The following is a 20,089-nucleotide window of genomic DNA, read 5'->3' as shown; positions in this document are numbered from 1 at the left end:
TGACCGTTTTAAAACGCCTCCGTAGTTTGACATTTGATATCGATACGTTTCCCGGATGTCTGCCTGGTGTTGATTTCCCCTTCGAGTAGACCGAGTATACAAAGATGGACATCTCGATAGAGTTTGATCCAGAGAAGACGGCGTTTGTACTTGGACCAGGAATCAATCGACTCTGTTCCACTGCAGATAACAGAGATGATATACCAGTCGATTATAAAGCTGTCTGCGAGGAGGGCATCAAGTACGCAATGGGGTTCGTGGATCCTCGCGAGTGCTCTAACAAGGATCGCCTGTTGCAGAACGCGTGCGAGTTGAACCCCATGTACGCAGCGCATGAGGTCACAGCTATACTGAGGCGCAATGGAGTGTACGACTCGTGGCTGTCGTCCCTGCACAAAAAAGTTAATAGTCTGAGTGGGCAGATAATGTATGCCAAACACTATGCTTTGCAGTTCTTATCAGCCATGAACCAGAAAGGTGCTTTGCTAGCAACAACGTGCTATACAGAAGTATTGGAGCAAGTGCTAGGCCTCAAGTCAGTTAGTTTGACTGAAAATGATGTGACTTCTAAAGTACTTGGAAATGGTGGCTGGCCTAATAGCTTATTGCACGTCTATGGGATGTTTTCACAGCCTGAAACTGTTGTGTTTGACTTTCTAGCTCACGATGCTAATGACTCAATGTCTACTGAAGGGAAAGCCATGTTGAACGTGTTCCTGCAACGAAACCTCTTTTTTGTTGGATTCAGTAACAATCATTTTGACAAGACAGCTGAAAAATTTATTGAGTTAATATCACCACAGCTGTCCCAACCAGGATCAATGAGACCAGTGTTTATTTCATCTGTTCAAAATGACAACAACCCCTTATTAGATAACTTTATGAAAGTCTGCTATAGTGACCAAATGTCGCTATCACTCTTTCACCAGATCCTGTATGCTTGTGGGACCAATACGGGTATGCCTGTATTGTAAAGTGTGTATTAGTGGCATCAGTTTGTAGTGGTCATGATGTGTGCGTGCTCACTTGTGTGTTATCCAATGGCCATAGGAGTAAGATGTTATGTATATGTGATAATGTTTCATTTGACTACAAGCCTCTACCAGGAAATGTTTTTCAGTGCACATTATCACATACCAATGTTGTCACTTTACTGACGCACATGCAAATGGAAGAATGAAGCTTCATGTGCATAGCTATTAGGATCATCTTTTTTCACACCAAAAATGTTTTGGTTTTAATACCAAATAATTAGAAGTAAGGTCATAATACTATCTAATCCAAAACAGTTAAGCTGTAAAAAAAGAGTGCGGCCCTCAGAAAGGCTATGGTGAAAAAAGATGTGAAATCCAAGGTGGCGGCCAAGAAATGGCTGTGATGGTAGGTTAATGGTAAAAATTTTAATAACAACAATTCAGATGAATTTGGTGCCGCTTGGTCTTGGCACAAAATTCACCTGAATTGTCGTTATTAAAATTTTAATAACAACAATTCAGGTGAATTTGGTGCCGCTTGGTCTTGGCACAAAATTCACCTGAATTGTCGTTATTAAATTTTTTACCATTAACCTACCATCACAGCCATTTCTTGGCCGCCACCTTGGATTTCACATCTTTTTTCACCATAGCCTTTCTGAGGGCCGCACTCTTTTTTTACAGCTTGGCTGTTTTGGATTAGATTTCACTTCTTTTTGTATTTATATACCCCAAAGCCGGCCATAGGCCGGCTTTAGGGCTTTTTAACCTGTCATTTTTTCTTTACTACAGGAAGAAGAAACGATGAAGCAGGGTGATTTCTTTGTAGCTGACCTCTCTGCAAGGTGATCCTTCTAGCTGATCTCTCTACCAGATGACTTGTTTGTAGCTGAACTCTCTACAGGGTGATTTGTTTGTAGCTGAACTCTCTACAAGGTAACTTCTTCTAGCTGATCTTTCTACAGGGTGATTTGTTTGTAGCTGAATTCTCTACAGGGCAATTTGTTTGCAGCTGAACTCTCTACAGTGTGATCTGTTCATAGCGGAACTTTCTACTGGGTGATTTGTTTGCAGCTAAACTCTTTACATGATTGTTTCTTTGTAACTGAACTCTCTACAAGGTAACTTCTTCTAGCTGATCTCTCTACAAGGCAATTTGTTTGTAGCTGAATTCTCTACAGGGTGATTTATTTGAGCTGAACTCTCTACATGATGGCTTCTTTGTAGCTGAACTCTCTATTAGGTACCTTCTTCTAGCTGATCTGACTACAGTGTGACTTGTTTGTAGCTGAATTCCCTACAGAATAACTTGCAATGTAATATAACTGAGTAAATTATACATGCAGCTGAATGTTTTATTAGGGTGACTGTTCTATTAGAGTATTTCGATCTCGCATTTGCTGCATGTAGTTGCCTTTCGAATCATAACTCAGTGATTTGTAATCCGATTCTTCTGTACTACTGCAAGAACTTTTTATGATGATTATTCCAGCTACATACTGATTTTCAGCTCGTTGCTCTAAGCGGTTTGCCTGGTAGACACGAAAACTAATAGTTTTTATATTCATAAAAATCTATCGCGTAATTTGACACAGCTTGGGTTTTGTGTCATATCTCCATGGTCTTTATCCCGATTCCTTTCAAACCACAAAAAGGCACTCCTACGATGGTTGCTCCATCTACATATCAATTTGCAACTGCTTCCTCCAAGGGGTTTACCCTGTAGGCGTGACAGACCTTCGACCTTATTTTACGCAAATAATCGGTCATAACTCCGTGAATGTTCATCGGATTCCTACCAAAGTTGGTACGGAGATCCGCCGTAATGAGCCCTTTAAGTGTGCCAAATTTCAGCCCAATCCAAGCACGCATTCGTGTTTTATGGCGAATTTTGCGAAGTGTGCGAAATGAAGATGAAGAAGAAAAAAAAACGAAGAAATTTAAAACGAAATTGTGTTCGCTCGTATCTCGGAAATGGCTCTAGCGATTTTCTTCAAATTTGGTATGTAGACTCCCCTAACTGGGCGGCACGTCTCTAGCAAATTTGGTTCCAATCGGATAGGGGATCAAAGAGCTACATAGGTGTGAAAATTGCGTTTTCTGTCTTCCTGTTAATATACTCACGGTGTGGCGCGCCGGCTTCTTGGGCCGCACGACACACTATCGTGTGTCTTGATTTAGGAAATGCACAACATCTGGCAGGCTTACATAACAAGATTATGTCATTAAAGAGGTATTAGCTACTGACCAAGTAAGGTTTCATTGTACACATAAACAAACAATACAATTCTTATAGTCTAGTATACATGTGTCTTACACGTGTCTGGTGATGAATAAAAGTCATGATTGAGTGCTATTCCCAAACAATTCTTCAATTGTCATTCACTATAGCTTCTTTTATAGACACAACTTATTTGGGGATTTTTACAACTGCTATATATATCATCTTCTGTGAAATGATGGTACCTTATGTTAGTATATTAATTGTGCTCTGAGTTGTGGACAATTTATGGCTTGATATTGATATTTGTGATGTTTCTTAAGAAATCAAGAATCCTATCTGAAGTTTTATATAGTTCTTTTACGATAGTTGGATATTGTATGGTAGAAATATTCTCAAATAGATACATAATATATGATCCGATGAGAGCATTTGAATTTGGAGGGGGACTTCTTCAGGATCTTTGTACAATAAAGAATGCCATTTTAATTGAGCTGCGTATTTTGAGGGAGTATTTTTTGTGGATAGCTGCCAACCTGTGAAAATCGTGAATTTTTCCCCTCTCATGCTGTATGGTATCAAACATTGCACATAGGGTATTTTAGTACATGACTTGTAACAGTAGTGTTTCTTAGAGTCACAAGTACAAGGGAAAAATTGGAACCACACTTTAGTGTCAAAGGCCACACTTTTTGTGTGCGGAGCACTTCATTTTTTACAGTGAATCCCTACAGCGTCTACTATATCTGCAGGTAAAGGAAACCTTTTTTTCCATGATCCCTAATCAAACTTATTCCTAATTATTCTTTATACCTGTTCGTTTACTTTTTTAACATAGTTATGACTTGTAAACCTGCGCATACTTCATCAAAAGAATAGTGCCAGATTTAATTTTGTATCTGAATGCTCACCCCCAACTATCAACCACTGAAAAGTAAAGTGACTATTTTGCTTTGTTTTCAACCATGTTCAGCCTGTTACACAACGTCACAAATGAAGAGTACCTCTGCAATCAATCCAGTTACTATATCTGGAAAATACAGGTGACTCCCATTATAAATGTGACGGGGAAGCCATTATGCTCTACTACGAATCGACAACTTTCTCTTTCAGTGAAAGGAAATGTGACATAAAGGAGGACAAAGGTAAATCCATGGTGCATGCATTGTATGTACTGTGGCATCCCCAAAGGCACCTGCCAGGCTGAAGTGATGTCTAACAGTGAAAAAATCAAGCTTGTAGCCTTGGTCGTTACATATTTAGCTGCAGCACAAGTTGCTGTTAAACCTTTAGTGCTCATATTCCAGCTTTGTATCAGTCCTGTAGTCACTGTAAAGTTACCATTATGCTGGTCTGAAGGAATCAGTCATTCAGTCAGTCAGTTAGAGAAAATTGCATGAATGAGAAGTTTCATTCTTAGCAACCTATTGGAAGTGTTTTGGGTTAACACTTTTGGGCTTGATTCTATGCCTAACCAATACTTCCAAGGCACCATGAAGGTATTGTGAGGTTCAATATTTTTACATGACCCCTAACACAAAATACTACCATACTGTATGATGGAGATCATACACCTTATTACCCCATTTACAAATGGCCACAACAAAATTCACAGTTGACATGTATGATGATGTTCGTGTACAATCATCATAAGCATATTAAGTTTTCTTTGTTTGAATGGTTTTGATTTCCTCATTTGGTGTTAACCATAACAATAAATACCACAGATAGGCTAGTACTCATGTGTCATTTCAGAAGAAGGAAAAGAGCTATGTGTATACATGACTGTTATGAGAAGCTGCTGAGTTATGTTCATATACAACATTGTAACCATAAATGCTGCAAATAGCAAAAAAAAATTGACAGTGAATTTTTCTAATTTATGATTATTAATCCTCAATTAGTCAGGCCTTCACACCAAGATATTATACACTAGTACTTATTACAGTATCTAATAGCCAGCCATTGTATATGTAATAGTTGTAACATGGGCATGAGGGCTTTGCCTGATATGTATGCCCGAGGGCCGCAGGCCCGAGCATACATATCAGGCATGCCCAAATGCCCCGTGTTATAGCTAATCTAATCCAAAACAGCCAAGCTGTAAAAAAAGTGTGCGGCCCTCAAAAAGGCTATGGTGAAAAAGATGTGAAATCCAAGGTGGCGGCCAAGAAATGGCTTTGATGGTAGGTTAATGGTAAAAAATTTAATAACGACAATTCAGGTGAATTTGGTACCGCTTGGTCAATTGGCACAAAATTCACCTGAATTGTCATTATTAAAATTTTTACTATTAATCTACCATCACAGCCATTTCTTGGCCGCCACCTTGGATTTCACATCTTTTTTCACCATAGCCTTTTTGAGGGCCGCACACTTTTTTTACAGCTTGGCTGTTTTTGGATTAGATTTCACTTCTTTTTGTATTTGTATACCCCAAAGCCGGCCTATGGCCTGCTTTGGGACTTTTTTAACCTATCTTTTTTCTTTACCACAGGAAGAAGAAAAGATGAAGCAGATGTACCTTAAATATTTCTGATTTTATCAGTAAATGTACAAATTATATATATAATACATAATAAAAGAACTGTCCATGGTGGTTTCTTTGTAACTGAACACTCTTCAAGGTAACTTCTTCTAGCTGTTCTCTCTACAGAGTGATTTATTTGTAGTGTACAGATGATTATTTTGCTGCTGAGCTCTTTACAGAATGGTTTCTTTGTAGCTGAACTCTCTACAAGGTAACTTCTTCTAACTGATCTCTCTACAGGGAGATTTGTTTGTAGCTGAACTCTCTACAGGTGGTTTGTTTGCAGCTGAACTATCTAGATGATGGTTTCTTTGTAGCTGAGCTCTCTACAAGGTAGTTTCTTCTAGCTGATGTCTCCACAAGGTCACTAGTTTGTAGTTGAACTTTCTACATGGTGGTTTCTTTGTAACTGAACTCTCTACAAGGTAACTTCTTCTAGCTGATCTTTCTACAGGGTGATTTGTTTGTGGCTGAACTCTCTACAAGGAAACTTCTTCTAGCTGATCTCTCTACAGGGAGATCGGTTTGTAGCTGAACTCTCTACAGGTGATTTGTTTGCAGCTGAACTCTCCACATGATGGTTTCTTTGTAGCTGAACTCTGTACAAGGTAACTTCTTCTAGCTGATCTCTCTACAGGGTGATTTGTTTGTAGCTGAATTCTGTTCAGGTGATTTGTTTGCAGCTGAGCTCTTTACAGAATGGTTTCTATGTAGCTGAACTCTTTACAAGGTAACTTCTTCTAGCTGATGTCTCTACAGGGTCACTAGTTTGTAAACGAATTCTCTACATGGTGGTTTCTTTGTAACTGAACTCTCTACAAGGAAACTTCTCCTAGCTGATCTCTGTACAAGGAGATTTGTTTGTAGCTGAACTCTCTACAGGTGATTTGTTTGCAGCTGAACTCTCTACATGATGGTTTCTTTGTAGCTGAACTCTACAAGGTGATTTCTTCTAGCTGAATTATCTCTTTCTATAGTTGCATGAATTCCCTACAAGGTAACTTCTTCTAGCTGATCTCTCTACAGGGTGAATTGTTTGTGGCTGATCTCTCTACAGGGTGACTTGTTTGTAGCTCATCTCTATACAGGTTACTTGTTTCTAGCTGATCTCTTGAATTCTCTTCGGGTGACTGCTCTATTAGGATGACTGCTCTATTAGAGTATCTCGATCTCGCACTTGCTACACCAAGTTGGATTTCGTGTTATAACTCCGTGGCTTTAAGACTGATTCTTCTACACCATTGAAGAGCCTTTCTAAGATGATAACACCATCTGTACAGCGATTTTCAAAGCATTACCCCAAGCGGTTTATCTGGTAGGCGTGGCAAGCAGTCGTTTTTTATTAGCTAATCTCGATTGCGTAATTGTTACACACTGTTGGTTTTTTCGTTGTATCTTCCTGGTTTTTAGCTCGATTTCTTTCAAACCACAAAAGGTTTGAGGTTCAATAGTTAACCTATTCACCCACCGATTTTTAGCTTCTTCCCATACGCGGTTTACCCTGTAGGCGTGACAACATATGTGACCGGATTTGCGAAAAGGTACCTTTTCCACACATTTGACATACCAGCAAACAAAATGATGTAACATTTGACCCCTTATACCAATTAACTTGCTTTTAGTATCAACATGTAGCCAGATACTGTAGCTACATTCAGTGAAAATTTCAAGCAATTATATGCCATGATCAAAAAGTTAAGAAGCTTTAAAGTCCAAAAAATGGGTCAAATTTTGTGTGTGTAAAAGGTACCTTTTTGCAAATCCAGTCACATATTGGTGTTATTTTTCGTGAATAATCGCTCATAACTGTTTGCCTGTTTATCGTATCTAATCCAAAACAGCCAAGCTGTAAAAAAACAGTGCGGCCCTCAAAAAGGCTATGGTGAAAAAAGATGTGAAATCCAAGGTGGCGGCCAAGAAATGGCTGTGATGGTAGATTAATGGTAAAAATTTTAATAACGACAATTCAGGTGAATTTTTGTGCCGCTTGGTCTTGGCAAAAAATTCACCTAAATTGCCGTTATTAAAATTTTTACCATTAATCTACCATCACAGCCATTTCTTGGCCGCCATCTTGGATTTCGCATCTTTTTTCACCATGGCCTTTTTGAGGGCCGCACTGTTTTTTTACAGCTTGGCTGTTTTGGATTAGATTTCATTTCTTTTTGTATTTCTATACCCCAAAGCCGGCCATAGCGGCTTTGGGACTTATTTAACCTGTCTTTTTTTTCTTTACCACAGGAAGAAGAAAAGATGAAGCAGATGTACTTTAAATATTTCTGATTTTATCAGTAAATGTACAAGTTATATATATATATATATATAATACATATATTTATTACAGAACTCTCCATGGTGGTTTCTTTGTAACTGAACACTCTACAAGGTGACTTCTTCTTGCTGCTCTCTCTACAGGGTGAATTGTTTGTAGCTGAATAATCTACAAGGTAACTTTTTCTAGCTGATCTCTCTATAGGGTGATTTGTTTGTAGCTGAACTATCTACAAGGTAACTTCTTCTAGATGATCTCTCTACAGGGTGATTTGTTTGTAGCTGAATTCTGTGCAGGTGATTTGTTTGCAGCTGAGCTCTTTACAGAATGGTTTCTTTGTAGCTGAACTCTCTACAAGGTAACTTCTTCTAACTGGTCTTTCTACAGGGCAATTTGTTTGTGGCTGAATTTTCTACAGGGTGATTTCTTTGAAGCTGAACTCTCTACATGGTGGTTTCTTTGTAACTGAACTCTCTACAAGGTAATTTCTTCTAGCTGATTGCCCAGAAGGGGCAGCTGTAGCTCCCTTACATAGATATGTATGGGAAAACCACAAATTTCAAAATGTCATATCTTATGACATATACATGCTATCCTTTCAAAATTTGGAGAAGTTACTTCAGACGTTATCTCCTAAAAATAATGGGAAATTCAGGTTAGGGGCAATGGTTATTATTATGTACTCTAAAGCCTTATTATGAAATTTGTCTATTGCAGTCAATGTTATGTACCATGTTATGTACCGTGTAGCAGGATATTTTCAAGAGGGAAATGTTTAGCATTTGAAATTTGGAGGAATGTTTTCTGCTTGGAAAGTGATGTATGTAGGTCATGCGCAAGGTACTTTATGGTGGTTTGTGATTACAGCTGTTGTTGAAAACTTGGCACCACTAGTAATGCCTCCTTTAAGGCAAATACTAGTGGTCAGGGTTGACTGGACAGAATAATTATGACACTACCTTACATATACATAATAGTACTATTAATTGTCATTAAGATACATTTAGTGTAGGTTTGGTCTTTAGTGTTCATGGTCTAAAAATTGTAATTACATCACAAACCACATCAACTTATCATTGAGATGTGTTTGTGCAGTATATTATATCACACATACGTAGCTACATATTACATGTATATAGGCTACCCATAATGTTTGATTTAAAATTTTATTGAGTGACAACATGTAATATTGTGTAGCCATTCGTTATACTCTTGTTGTATTATACGTAGTTATTGAAAGATAATAGTAACCTTATTGAATAGCCCAGATGCATACTTTCATCCATTTTAGCTCTTATCCCCATTTTACTGTTATAAAAATATACACACAGCTCAGTCCAATTCTATTAGACATCACTTCCACTTTACTAGAACAATGGCTGTGAATATATAGTGTGTTGTGGCTAAGTTATGCAGCTCTATATATGCATTCAAGTAGACATGTCCATGTATAGCTAGACATCTTCACACACATTTTGTGTATTACATATACTTACTTCTGATTGCAAACATGGAGAAGATAATGTTTGGTATTTAACCAATATTCTCCACTCTGCGTATATGTGTATACTTGTGTATAACTAGATGCCTGCTTTCAGGTTTGGTGGTTTTACCACAATAGTTTTATTCATCATTGTTTGATACATATTTTCTCCTTAGTGTGCATGTGTTACAGCTACTGTACACTGCATTTCTGTTCATACAGATGAGCCAAATTTTATGAAGAGATTTTGCATTGACAATGTCAGCCAAATTTCAAGTTAGTTATAATCTCACCGCTTGTTTGTTGTGTATGTTATTGTGGCTATGCCACTGTAGAAATGGGATAGTTCATTGTTTTAAGTGCTCACACAATATACCATTGTGTCATTACAATGGTCACGAAGAGGTAGTGACGTAATTTAGCTACCATTAACATTATTTGTTAATTGCCTAATGGGTTAGGTGGCCTTTGTGATGAGGTCATAGTAGATAGAATTTCTTTTGTTAGCCAGTAAACAGTACAAGCGAACTTGACTGTGTAATTTTACTAAAGTGTAAATATCTATATTCAGACACATAAGTGTTCTTAGACACCCAAAAATATATAGCCTGATAATATTGGCGTGACTATCTTACTTGCTTTGTTGATTTCTTTACAGGTAACAGCTCATCATCAACCACTAGCAACTTTGATACAGTTCTAAGCTTGATCATTCATGAGAAAGACAGACCTGATACTGTAATAGGGAGTATACTGTCTACTATAGGCAGAGGCTCTACCATGAGACTAGAGAGTATTTCTTATGGCTCAAAAGTTGGTCAACTAAGACAAGTAGTGATACGATTTAATACAAGAGGTGCCTTGAAACTTAGCCAACTTATTTTGGCTAATCAGTTGAACTTAGTTACATGTGATGTGGTGGCCTTTCAATTGGAAGGTGGTCCTCTTGTTTGGATACAAAATAGATCCCAAATTGCTCGATACTCAACAACCACTAACAAGGGTAAGTGAAGACTCATCATACTATTAAATATTAAATACAAACATATCTCTTAGAATTAATCTTAAAGATTTTAATTAGAACCATACTATAGGAAGTTAATGCCCTTAAAAATACTGTTATTGGAGATACTATGAAATGTATTAAGTGGCTATGGAAACCACCAAATGCTTTATTAGGTTTTGCTTACATTCCACCAATAACCACATTATCATTATGTGAGGAATCTATGATGTGTTAGTACATCACTAGAACTACAGTTAATTCCTATATCAGATAGTAACTGAAAATAATTGACTTACACAACACACAGTATAGTTGGATTTCTGATCTGTCTTCCCATGCAGTGGAACATTTTTCTTGTTGTTGATTAGTGCATGCCACTATAAGTACTAGAAATGCCAGGATATAATTTTAACGTTTGATAAAAGTGTTTCCTGTCCTAACATCCTTACTTCCTGTTCATTCCGTTTATGGTAGATGTATCCTATTATGACACTGCTTTCTGATATTTTTAAGGATTGGTAGGATTCTTTACCAGTATTGGTAAGAAGCACTTTGGTGAAGAGAGTAAAAGATTACACACAAGGTTGAGAATTCTTTATAAACAAGTGCTCTAATTGAAATCAATGAAATGTGGGCATCAAAGAAGTGTTGTGGTGTACCTATGGAGTCCCAATATACCAATATACATTTTGTTACCTGAAATCAGGACACCACACTAAATATACAACTATATGAGCGGGCTTCCACTGTAATGTTTTGGTCATGTAGACTATCGATGAATTGAAAGTCATTTTTAGCCATGATAATCCAAATGGGTTTTCATATTAATTGATGTAATAGGTAGTGTCTGTGTGTGGTCTTGGAGATTTAATGGTCATATATGATTTAAAAGTGTTAATGTGCAGTAACCAATTGCATCACATTATACTCTTGTTTTCTGCATGCATGAATGCTGTACAAATGTACAGTTCCTTAGCTACAAATGCTTCCTTCCTGGGTAACAATTTTGAGTAGCATGATTCATAAGGTGTCATGGCATGCGTATGCCAGCTGCTATAATGAATCTTTACACCAGTGTTGACTGCTGGCAGAAATTCTTCTGAAATATTTATGTTGTAAAGTGTGCATGAGTGTCTACATCAGCCTTAATTCCTGATAGAGTTCAGACAGTTGGGGACACAGTAAGTGACGGAGAGATTTATTGTATGAGACTGAATGGAGGAATAGCTGAGAATAAGCAGCTACAGATTTCCATCACAAACAATAGTGGTCATCTTATATGCATGAAATTGCCTATTTTAAATAAAAGGTCACCTGTATAGCCAACAACCAGTATGGTGTAATATTATTGCTTAGCAGTGCATGTCACTTCAGCCAAAGTTTCTGAGTGTTTCCGTGCAAATGTGTAGCAGATGAGGACGAAGAAAGTGTTCCTGGGCAAACCGCATACCGTATAGCGGAAAATTTTGGCGGGAGAAAATTTTGGCGAATTGATCATTGACAGAGATTGGCGAATAATACTTTGGCGAATGCATGGCATTACTTTGCCCACGCAACTTTAATCTGACAGCGTTGGCGACGAAGCTTTGCGATGTCTACGTACAAAGTACTACAGTTCAATGCCTCTGATTCGAATCGACGCACTCTTATGTAAATAGCTAGCTGAAATAAAAACAACGTGCAAAGTCAGTAATCGAGACTGGAACGCTGGCATGTGGCAAGCGAGGCAAGTCATTTGCACATGATGGGTACTGAGCTGAATCGCTCGAGTGAATTGCCCATCTGCCTGAGCTATTAGTCTAATACTGGCTGTGGATACTTGCGGAAGATTAATCACTCACCGCTGTAACAGTATTCACAGAATAAATTAATTCACTCACCGATGAACAGCGTCTACTGCACTTTCAGTGTTTATAAAAATGGCGAATAAAATTTTGGCGAATCCATGCATACTCGCCAAATTCGCCAAAATTTTCTCCTGCCAAAATTTTCCGCTATACGGTATGCTGATTTCGATTTTGCCGTGTGCTTTTTGATTGGAGGACAATTGATGTTGGATTACGATGAAAATATGGCCCTTTTAAAGGTAAATCGCCATCTAACACTGTTCAGAATTCAGCATTACAATCACCCTGGGCTTCAAGTCATCCATCTGCATCGATGCAAGTACAGTTTGAAGGTGAGCAGTTTGTTGTCTTGCACGGAATTGCAATATAAGGTTCAAGGTTGAGCATAATCGTTTCAAAAGTGGAGACTGGCATGTGATACCAACCTTATATGGCTTCACACTACCTGATGTTATATTCTGGTGTATTTACTGCTGTTTTGATCCATTTTATAGCAGCTTCAGTGATCGTACTTTTAGTCAGAAACTATTTATAAATTCTCTTTGTAGTATAGTGATGTCATTGTATTATATAATCCTTAGTGCTTACAATGTGACAAATAAAGCTGAACAGTGTCCAAACAAATCTATTTTAAAAATAATATTGGTCTTACATTTTGTTATCTGATTGTCATGTTTCCGAAATATTTGTTAATTGTGACTTGTGATGCCATTACTTACCATGTCATATAATATTACTGATTTTTCTAGTTAGTTATCCTTGAAAATGCATTGGGTACCTGTGTATACTTAGTGTTACACAATACACACAGTTTTATTTGTGAATCACTTGCTTTATTCATATAATATCCTGAGTGGTCAGTCTACAAAGAAGTGATCGTTCTTGAGAGGTTTTACCTAGCTCATATGCTGTTCTCCATAAAATAGTTAATATGTGGTGAAAATTCATGTTCCTATCTAGGTTTATGACACTTTGAATATTGTATTTGGTGCCATGCGATATATGTAAAAAGCATTGAAAATACTGTACACAAAATCATCACACTGTCAACTTCTTTTGCTTATATCTTTTGATAGGAACCACCAATTGGGGTGAGGTTTGCACTAAAATGACCCTGAAAAATAGCACAATATTTGTCATTCCAATGAATGTGCGGAATGTTAATTATTTAGTTTAGTTGGAAATCTCTACTGTAAAGCTTTTAAATAAAATAAATAAATAAACTTGTTCCTACTTCTGAAGCATGTAGAACGAGAAGAGCTCATGAGCACCAATTAGAAACTTTTGAATGTAACATATTCAACACCCTTGGTTTAATTAGTTGTCAGTGGTAGCTAGCTAGTCATAACGGATAAGGTGATTTGTTTTCTTAGCAACGTACACTATAAATATGTATTTATTGATGCGATGCATGCTAGAGTGTAAGTTTACTTATAGCTATCTATAGCATAGCTAGAGTGTGAATATATCGTTGCTTGTTGTTTGGGAGCTGGATCAGTTGCATGGAAGACAGTCTGCTGCATGGCTATAGCAATGTACTTAGCTAGTTTGGCTATATAAATCAAAATAAATTGTGATCGTATATATCCACATAAACTGTTAGTGTATATATAGGATTACATAAACATGCACACATTTGCGTTCGTGCGTACGTATATCTATTTGTTAGCTAGCCGTAATTATATGCGTTATTATGAAACCATATCATAGCGTCGTTCGTGGTAGCTACCTAGGTTTCCGCTAAAACAGGTCTAATTTATGCCTAGTTATTGATGATGTTAGTGCATATCCGTCCACCGAAATTTCTCTGTAATTGAAATAGCTATAAAATAAGCTTCAACAGTTCCACGCCACATTCGCGCACTCCAGTACAAGGCCTCGATGGCAGTTGTGTTACCGTCAGTGTCCGGTTGGAATCCACTCTCTGTTGTAAACAGTAAGCAACTAATTCAAGTATAGCTGTAGCCTCGCGTGTAGCTATCATAAACAGGATTTTGTGATCGAAAACATTCTTGCACGCGTTGGCATGCGCGTTATATCGCGTGTTACATAGCTAGCTACGTAGAATTAGCTGTATGGTTGTGTGTTCAGTAACTATAGCATAAATACTGTAGTCTTGTATTTCGGGGTCATATTTATTAGCTAATTACATTTCATTATTTTTTCTGTAGGTGAAATCCTAGCTAAGAGTTTGATGAACCAAATTACAGTTAAGGATATACCAGCGATGCAGCCTCGTCCGTTGGTTTCGTTTCCACCGCCGCTCTGGGCAATTAATTCCACTTCGTCTGTAGCAACAGTGTCGACTACACCCTTGTCACCAAAGGTCTCAGAGATCGTGCAGAAGAAAGTATCGCAGACGAAGCCATCCGGAAAGCTATCTCCTCTCACGATACCTTCGTCGCCACTAATTTCCCCTGATCCACAGTTACCCGCGAGCCCGTTCTCTAGCGCATCAACTTTAGTGAAATATTTGTCAGTTGTATCTGGAAAGCTCAGAGCAGGACTACCAGAAGAATTAGACCCTTACCATACCATTGAGTGCTACGACCAGCAAACAAATAAAGTGGTACCTATGCATGCAAGCATGATTGGCTGTACAGCGAGTGCTAGTGACACGGAACTTAACGGAAGTGTACACGAAGTGCCTGTAGTAGCATCATCAGCATGTCCACTGTTAAGCTCATCAGCTGTTCAGGCTGCAGTTGGTGTGGAGATATCAATGAAGCCACAACCTGACAATTCACCAAAGGTTCCTATCCAGCCTATTACACTGACTCACAAGTATCAGGAGAACAAACATTCAAGACAGCCAAAAAAGCACAGTGATATGTCATCACCAAGTGGTAGCAGGTCATACAGTAATAGTCCTAGCAATGGCAACAGTACTGGTGATGTGAGTGTTGTAGGGATACCATCAAGTGCTAAAAGTGTCACAGTTTCTGCTACTACTGAAGTAACCACACCAGCAGGAAGGTCACCATTAGCTACCCACTCCATGTTAAGTACCGCCATTGCTGCTGCAGCTGGTTTACCAGCAATTCCTCAACCATTTTCATTGCCAATTATGTTCCACCCCACATTTACTCCAACTACACCTGGAACTCAGCTACCATTTGTCTACCCCTCTTTGACACCTCTTGGAATGAGCAGCCCTCTCTCAGCACTGCAGCAGTTTCCAATGTTACAACAGAGTCATCCCAATCATTACATGATGGTTGACTGTCCAAAATTTGTGTGGCCACCAAGTAGCAAAGTTGCTGGGACTGGATTTAATTTTATGATTCCAAATAGCTCAGTGTTGCAAACACCTCCAAGCAGTGTTCTTCAAGAGAACTCTCTAATCAGAAAAAGACACACCCCTCCTCCAGTTGTTGAAGGAAACTCACAGGTAATATCCACCATTCCTGAGCCAACACCAAAGAAAGCAAGACCAGAGTTTGCCTCCACTAGTTCAAGCAGTCATTTTCCCCAAGTAACTACTTTGAGCAGTGCTACACTGAGTACCATACCAGCTGCTAGTATTACAAGGCACAGCAACATTCCCGTTGTCAGCCAAGAAATGGGCACTAGCCATAAGCTAATCACAGATGATGGATCAAGTAGTGAGTCAGAGATGAAGGATAATGGTGACAGTGGTTCAGAAGATGATGTAATGATTTGCCCACAAGAACCAGCACCTATTGAAGGCACCAACAATCTACCACCTTGTAAGTCAACAAAATCAATAAGTGGGAAATTGTTTTTGTTCAATGTGTATTATAATAAACGTCCTATAATAAGTAGCCTTCCTTTGGTGGGTTAACAGTTTTTGATTTTTTCCTGGAATTGTATTCCTTATTGCTCACTGATATAAAGTATTAGTTTGTTTCTTTCCTGTTTAGTTCCTAATGGAAGAGGTGTTGTACAACTGTGGCAGTTTCTGTTAGACATGCTACTGACACCTGACAAGAGCGTCATGATTCAGTGGACAGGAAATGAGTATGAGTTCACCATACTACAACCAGATGACATTGCTGCAATGTGGGGAGAACGCAAGGGAAAGCCTAGAATGAACTATGACAAACTAAGCCGTGCCCTCCGCTACTACTACAGCAAAGGAATCATGGACAAAGTACCAGGAAAGAAACTGACTTTTAAATTCACTTGTAATGTTGAAGACTATGTCAGAACACGGAGCAGGAATCCTAATGCAATTCAAACACTACGAGCAATTATAAGAAACAGCAAACTGAATCACATTTCATCTAGTGACTTACCATATAACACACCTAATACATTAACACTGTAACTATCACACCACAGTAAATAATTAGCTTCAGGATTTTCAGACAGAGTTTGTTCTTCAATTTCTCCATAAGGTGATGAAGGAGATAGTGGGACCAGCCAGTGCATAAGGCATGAAGGGAGAGAGGAGAAACTTGTCACATGCACCTTGTATGCATAATATTGTTTTGTACCAGAAACTGATACATTTCAATAAATGTGACCGAATTTTACGAAAAGGTACCTTTTCCACACATTTTACATGTCAACAAACAAAATAATGTAACATTTGACTCCTTATACTGATTAACTTGCTTTTAGTTCCACAATGCAGCCAGATACTTTATCTGCACTAATGGAAAATGTCAAGCAATTATATGCAATGATAAAAAAGTTACGAAGTTTCAAAGTTCAAAAAATGGGTCAAATTTTGTGTGTGAAAAAGGTACCTTTTCACAAATCCGGTCACAAATATTGTTTACATTGAATTGTGAAAAGGGTGCTTTTGCAAAATCTAACCTTGAAACTGATTGTCCGGATCATTTATGTCAAGCTGAATGTTCAATTAGAGACGTTTACATTATTTCATTATATCTTAGAGGTTTAATAATATTATGCTGATGTAATTTTGATCATCATAGGTTCCTCATACATTATTATTAGGAAAAGTAATTGTGGCAGCAATAATTTCATGTGTGCAGTTTGACACGACTGTTGCTACAGTGTAGTAATGGCAATAATGAGTAACAAAGTCGAAAAAGACATGAGGTACAAAGCTTTTAACAGTTGTTCACAAGCCCTTAAATTGTCATGCATAACCAGGCAGAATTTTAACAGGTTGGTGTTTAACACTGAATTTTAACACTAGTACTTGCATAACATGTCAATGTTATGCCAGTGAAATATCACATTACAAGCAGAGTGTAATGCAAAATCTTTTAAATACACCATTGAAACACGTAATAATAGTACATGAAAACAGTTGTCAAGATACTCTAATAGAGCAGTCACTTACTCTAACAAAGCAGTCAACTTTTGAGTGTATAATTTTTGGCTCAAATAGTTAATTAGGTGAATAAAGAAGAATTGCCAGAAAAAAGAAAAGGTGGAGATTATATTCAGATTAAATGATGTTACGTAGTGACGTGATTAGATCAGATAGTTTTCATTATGCCCAGTCCCTGGTGCACTGTAGCTACATCTCTATGTAACATCACTGACCCCCCACTCACAGGCACTAACAAATTACATGAACAATATCTGATCACGTTCTGGAATATGAATGGTGTTTCTGTTGGCATAACCACTTTGCATTAGTTATCAAGTTATTTTATTCATGTGTCAATCCGTCTTTTGAGTAAGTTGTGTGACAACTACAGGACATTCTATACCATAACTTGATCAGTGTATATACGTGTGTGGGGAGATGTTATGTAGACAGAATGACAGAAAATAAGAAAAATGATTTACTTCTCACTGCAAACAATACATCGATAACATGAGTAATGATATGAAGAAAAAATAGCCATACCGGTAATTTATTATATTATATGCAACATCATTGTGGTGAGCTCTTATTGACTAAATGCCATCAGTATAAACAGTGTACAGTACATCAAACAGCAATAGATAGTAGTAACGGTGAACCTATGTGCTGTAGTATCAAGTATTTGATTCATTTTTAAAGTAGAAAGCCCCCAAAGCTTCTTAATTTATAACAGAATTCACCCACACACACCTTGATTACTCAATCATCAGATGCTGACAACCAGCTGTTGTGGACTTAATCTGCACACAAAAAGAACTTAGTAAAATAAAATTTGAAAATTTTAAATGTATTTTAACCTTGTTACTGCTGTACTTTGTCACCTACCACCCACTACATGGTTACAACCAAATTATATAGAAGTTATTCTGTTTATATACTTGCTATTTTGATAAAACAGTCTTGTTGCTGTTCCATGGCAACTGTACTTTGTCATCTACTACCCGCTTCAAAGTTCTCACCACATTGAAATTAACTTACCAGTTGGTTTAGAAGGTATATGTGAACTACAAGGTTCCTAACTTTAGCAACTTTGCTGACACTTTTTATTTGTTTCCACCAGTCTCATATCAGATACTTTAGTTGCAAATGGATGTGTATATATAACTGAATATGATCGGTTGATGAATATGCCTGAAACAGATGTGATTGGCAGTGTTGGGCAAGTTACTTTTTAAAAGTAACTAGTTACATATTACATATTACTTGCAGCTGAACTATTTTGTTACAGTTACATATTACCCATAAAATAAAGTAATATTACATATTATATTACTTTGTGTCCATAGCCTTAAGCTGTCACGTGTGAAACTACCACCTTATCACGTGACACGATTGCGTTGTTGGACAATGTGCAAGTCTTGATATAAGTAAGTAGCTGGTGAATAAGCCTCACTTAGTAGGCTTCATTACTTCGTTGTGGCTAGGCGTTACTCAGTGGGGTTACTAACGAGTTTAGTAACTTCGTTACTAATATTACGTAATATTAGATTCGTTACAGTAACTATATTACTTAGGTAACGCGTTACATTTGCAAGTAAAGTAACTTGAGTTATATTACCTGTTTTTATAGCATATTTCGTTATAATACTTCGTTACCACAAAAATAATAATATTACGTAACGCGTTACATAAGTAGCGCGTTACTCCCAACACTGGTGATTGGGTATATAACCTGAGCATACCAGTAGGGCTGACTGCTCAGTAATAATAATAACAGCACAAGTTATAATTATTATACCTGTCTTGTGCACAAATATTATATCTACCATCAGGGATATGTGTGTATTGAATATAGAAGCATCAACACAGGAAAAATTCACAATTCTCATTATGGGAATTATAGTAGCAATACGAGAAAAAGGAACAATTTCCCATATGGGAAAATCATATTCCCAAGATGGAATGCCAGTTTTTGGACCTATATTTACCCGTTCTGCAGGCATACATTAAATATACATTAAATATAGGTAAATAGAAATAATTTCAAGTAAATGCAACCTGCATAGGTGGTGTCCTTTTAAGGTTATCACACATAGATGATGGGAATTCATGCTTTTCCATACTGGGAAATTGTTCCATTTTCCCACATTCAAATCAGAATTCCCACAATGAGAATCGCAAATTTGTTCCTGTGCAAGTCCATCACTGCAGTTCATCCCAATCACTGCAATGTTTCAGTTACAGTATGTCTATGTATAATATTAGTGGGTTAATATAGTGGCTATATTGTGTGGGAATGTGTGGTTGTACACTGGCCACCACTGTGTGGTGTAATAGCCCACCAGTTAGAAGTTAACACTACTAAATCAGGTTGGAGCCAGCATGATGTTAGCTCCACAAGATAACTACAACCTACACACCATGCTGTGCATGATCTTGTGTTTGTGAGCTGTGAATAATTGGGTTATGGTTTTACAGCAGTTGTAAATTCTATTTTTGGTA

General features: G+C 37.6%; 1 protein-coding gene across 2 annotated transcripts; it reads left to right on the top strand.

Annotated features, from left to right (window-relative positions):
* Positions 1-8: 8 nt before the first annotated feature.
* Positions 9-17,162, top strand: LOC136237101 (uncharacterized). 2 transcript variants are annotated; one of them, XM_066027388.1, is made up of 5 exons: positions 9-957; positions 9,703-9,756; positions 10,139-10,483; positions 14,505-16,043; positions 16,218-17,162. In XM_066027388.1, the coding sequence occupies exons 1-5, from the start codon at positions 105-107 to the stop codon at positions 16,622-16,624; spliced, it is 3,198 nt and encodes a 1,065-aa protein (XP_065883460.1). In that variant the 5' UTR covers positions 9-104; the 3' UTR covers positions 16,625-17,162. The 2 variants fall into 2 exon arrangements, with proteins under 2 accessions (XP_065883460.1, XP_065883468.1); XM_066027396.1 differs by lacking the exon at positions 9,703-9,756.
* Positions 17,163-20,089: the final 2,927 nt, after the last annotated feature.

The sequence above is a fragment of the Dysidea avara genome, chromosome 1, assembly GCF_963678975.1.
Source record: "Dysidea avara chromosome 1, odDysAvar1.4, whole genome shotgun sequence".
Classification (NCBI taxonomy): domain Eukaryota; kingdom Metazoa; phylum Porifera; class Demospongiae; order Dictyoceratida; family Dysideidae; genus Dysidea; species Dysidea avara.
This window is presented reverse-complemented; position numbering and strand designations above follow the sequence as displayed.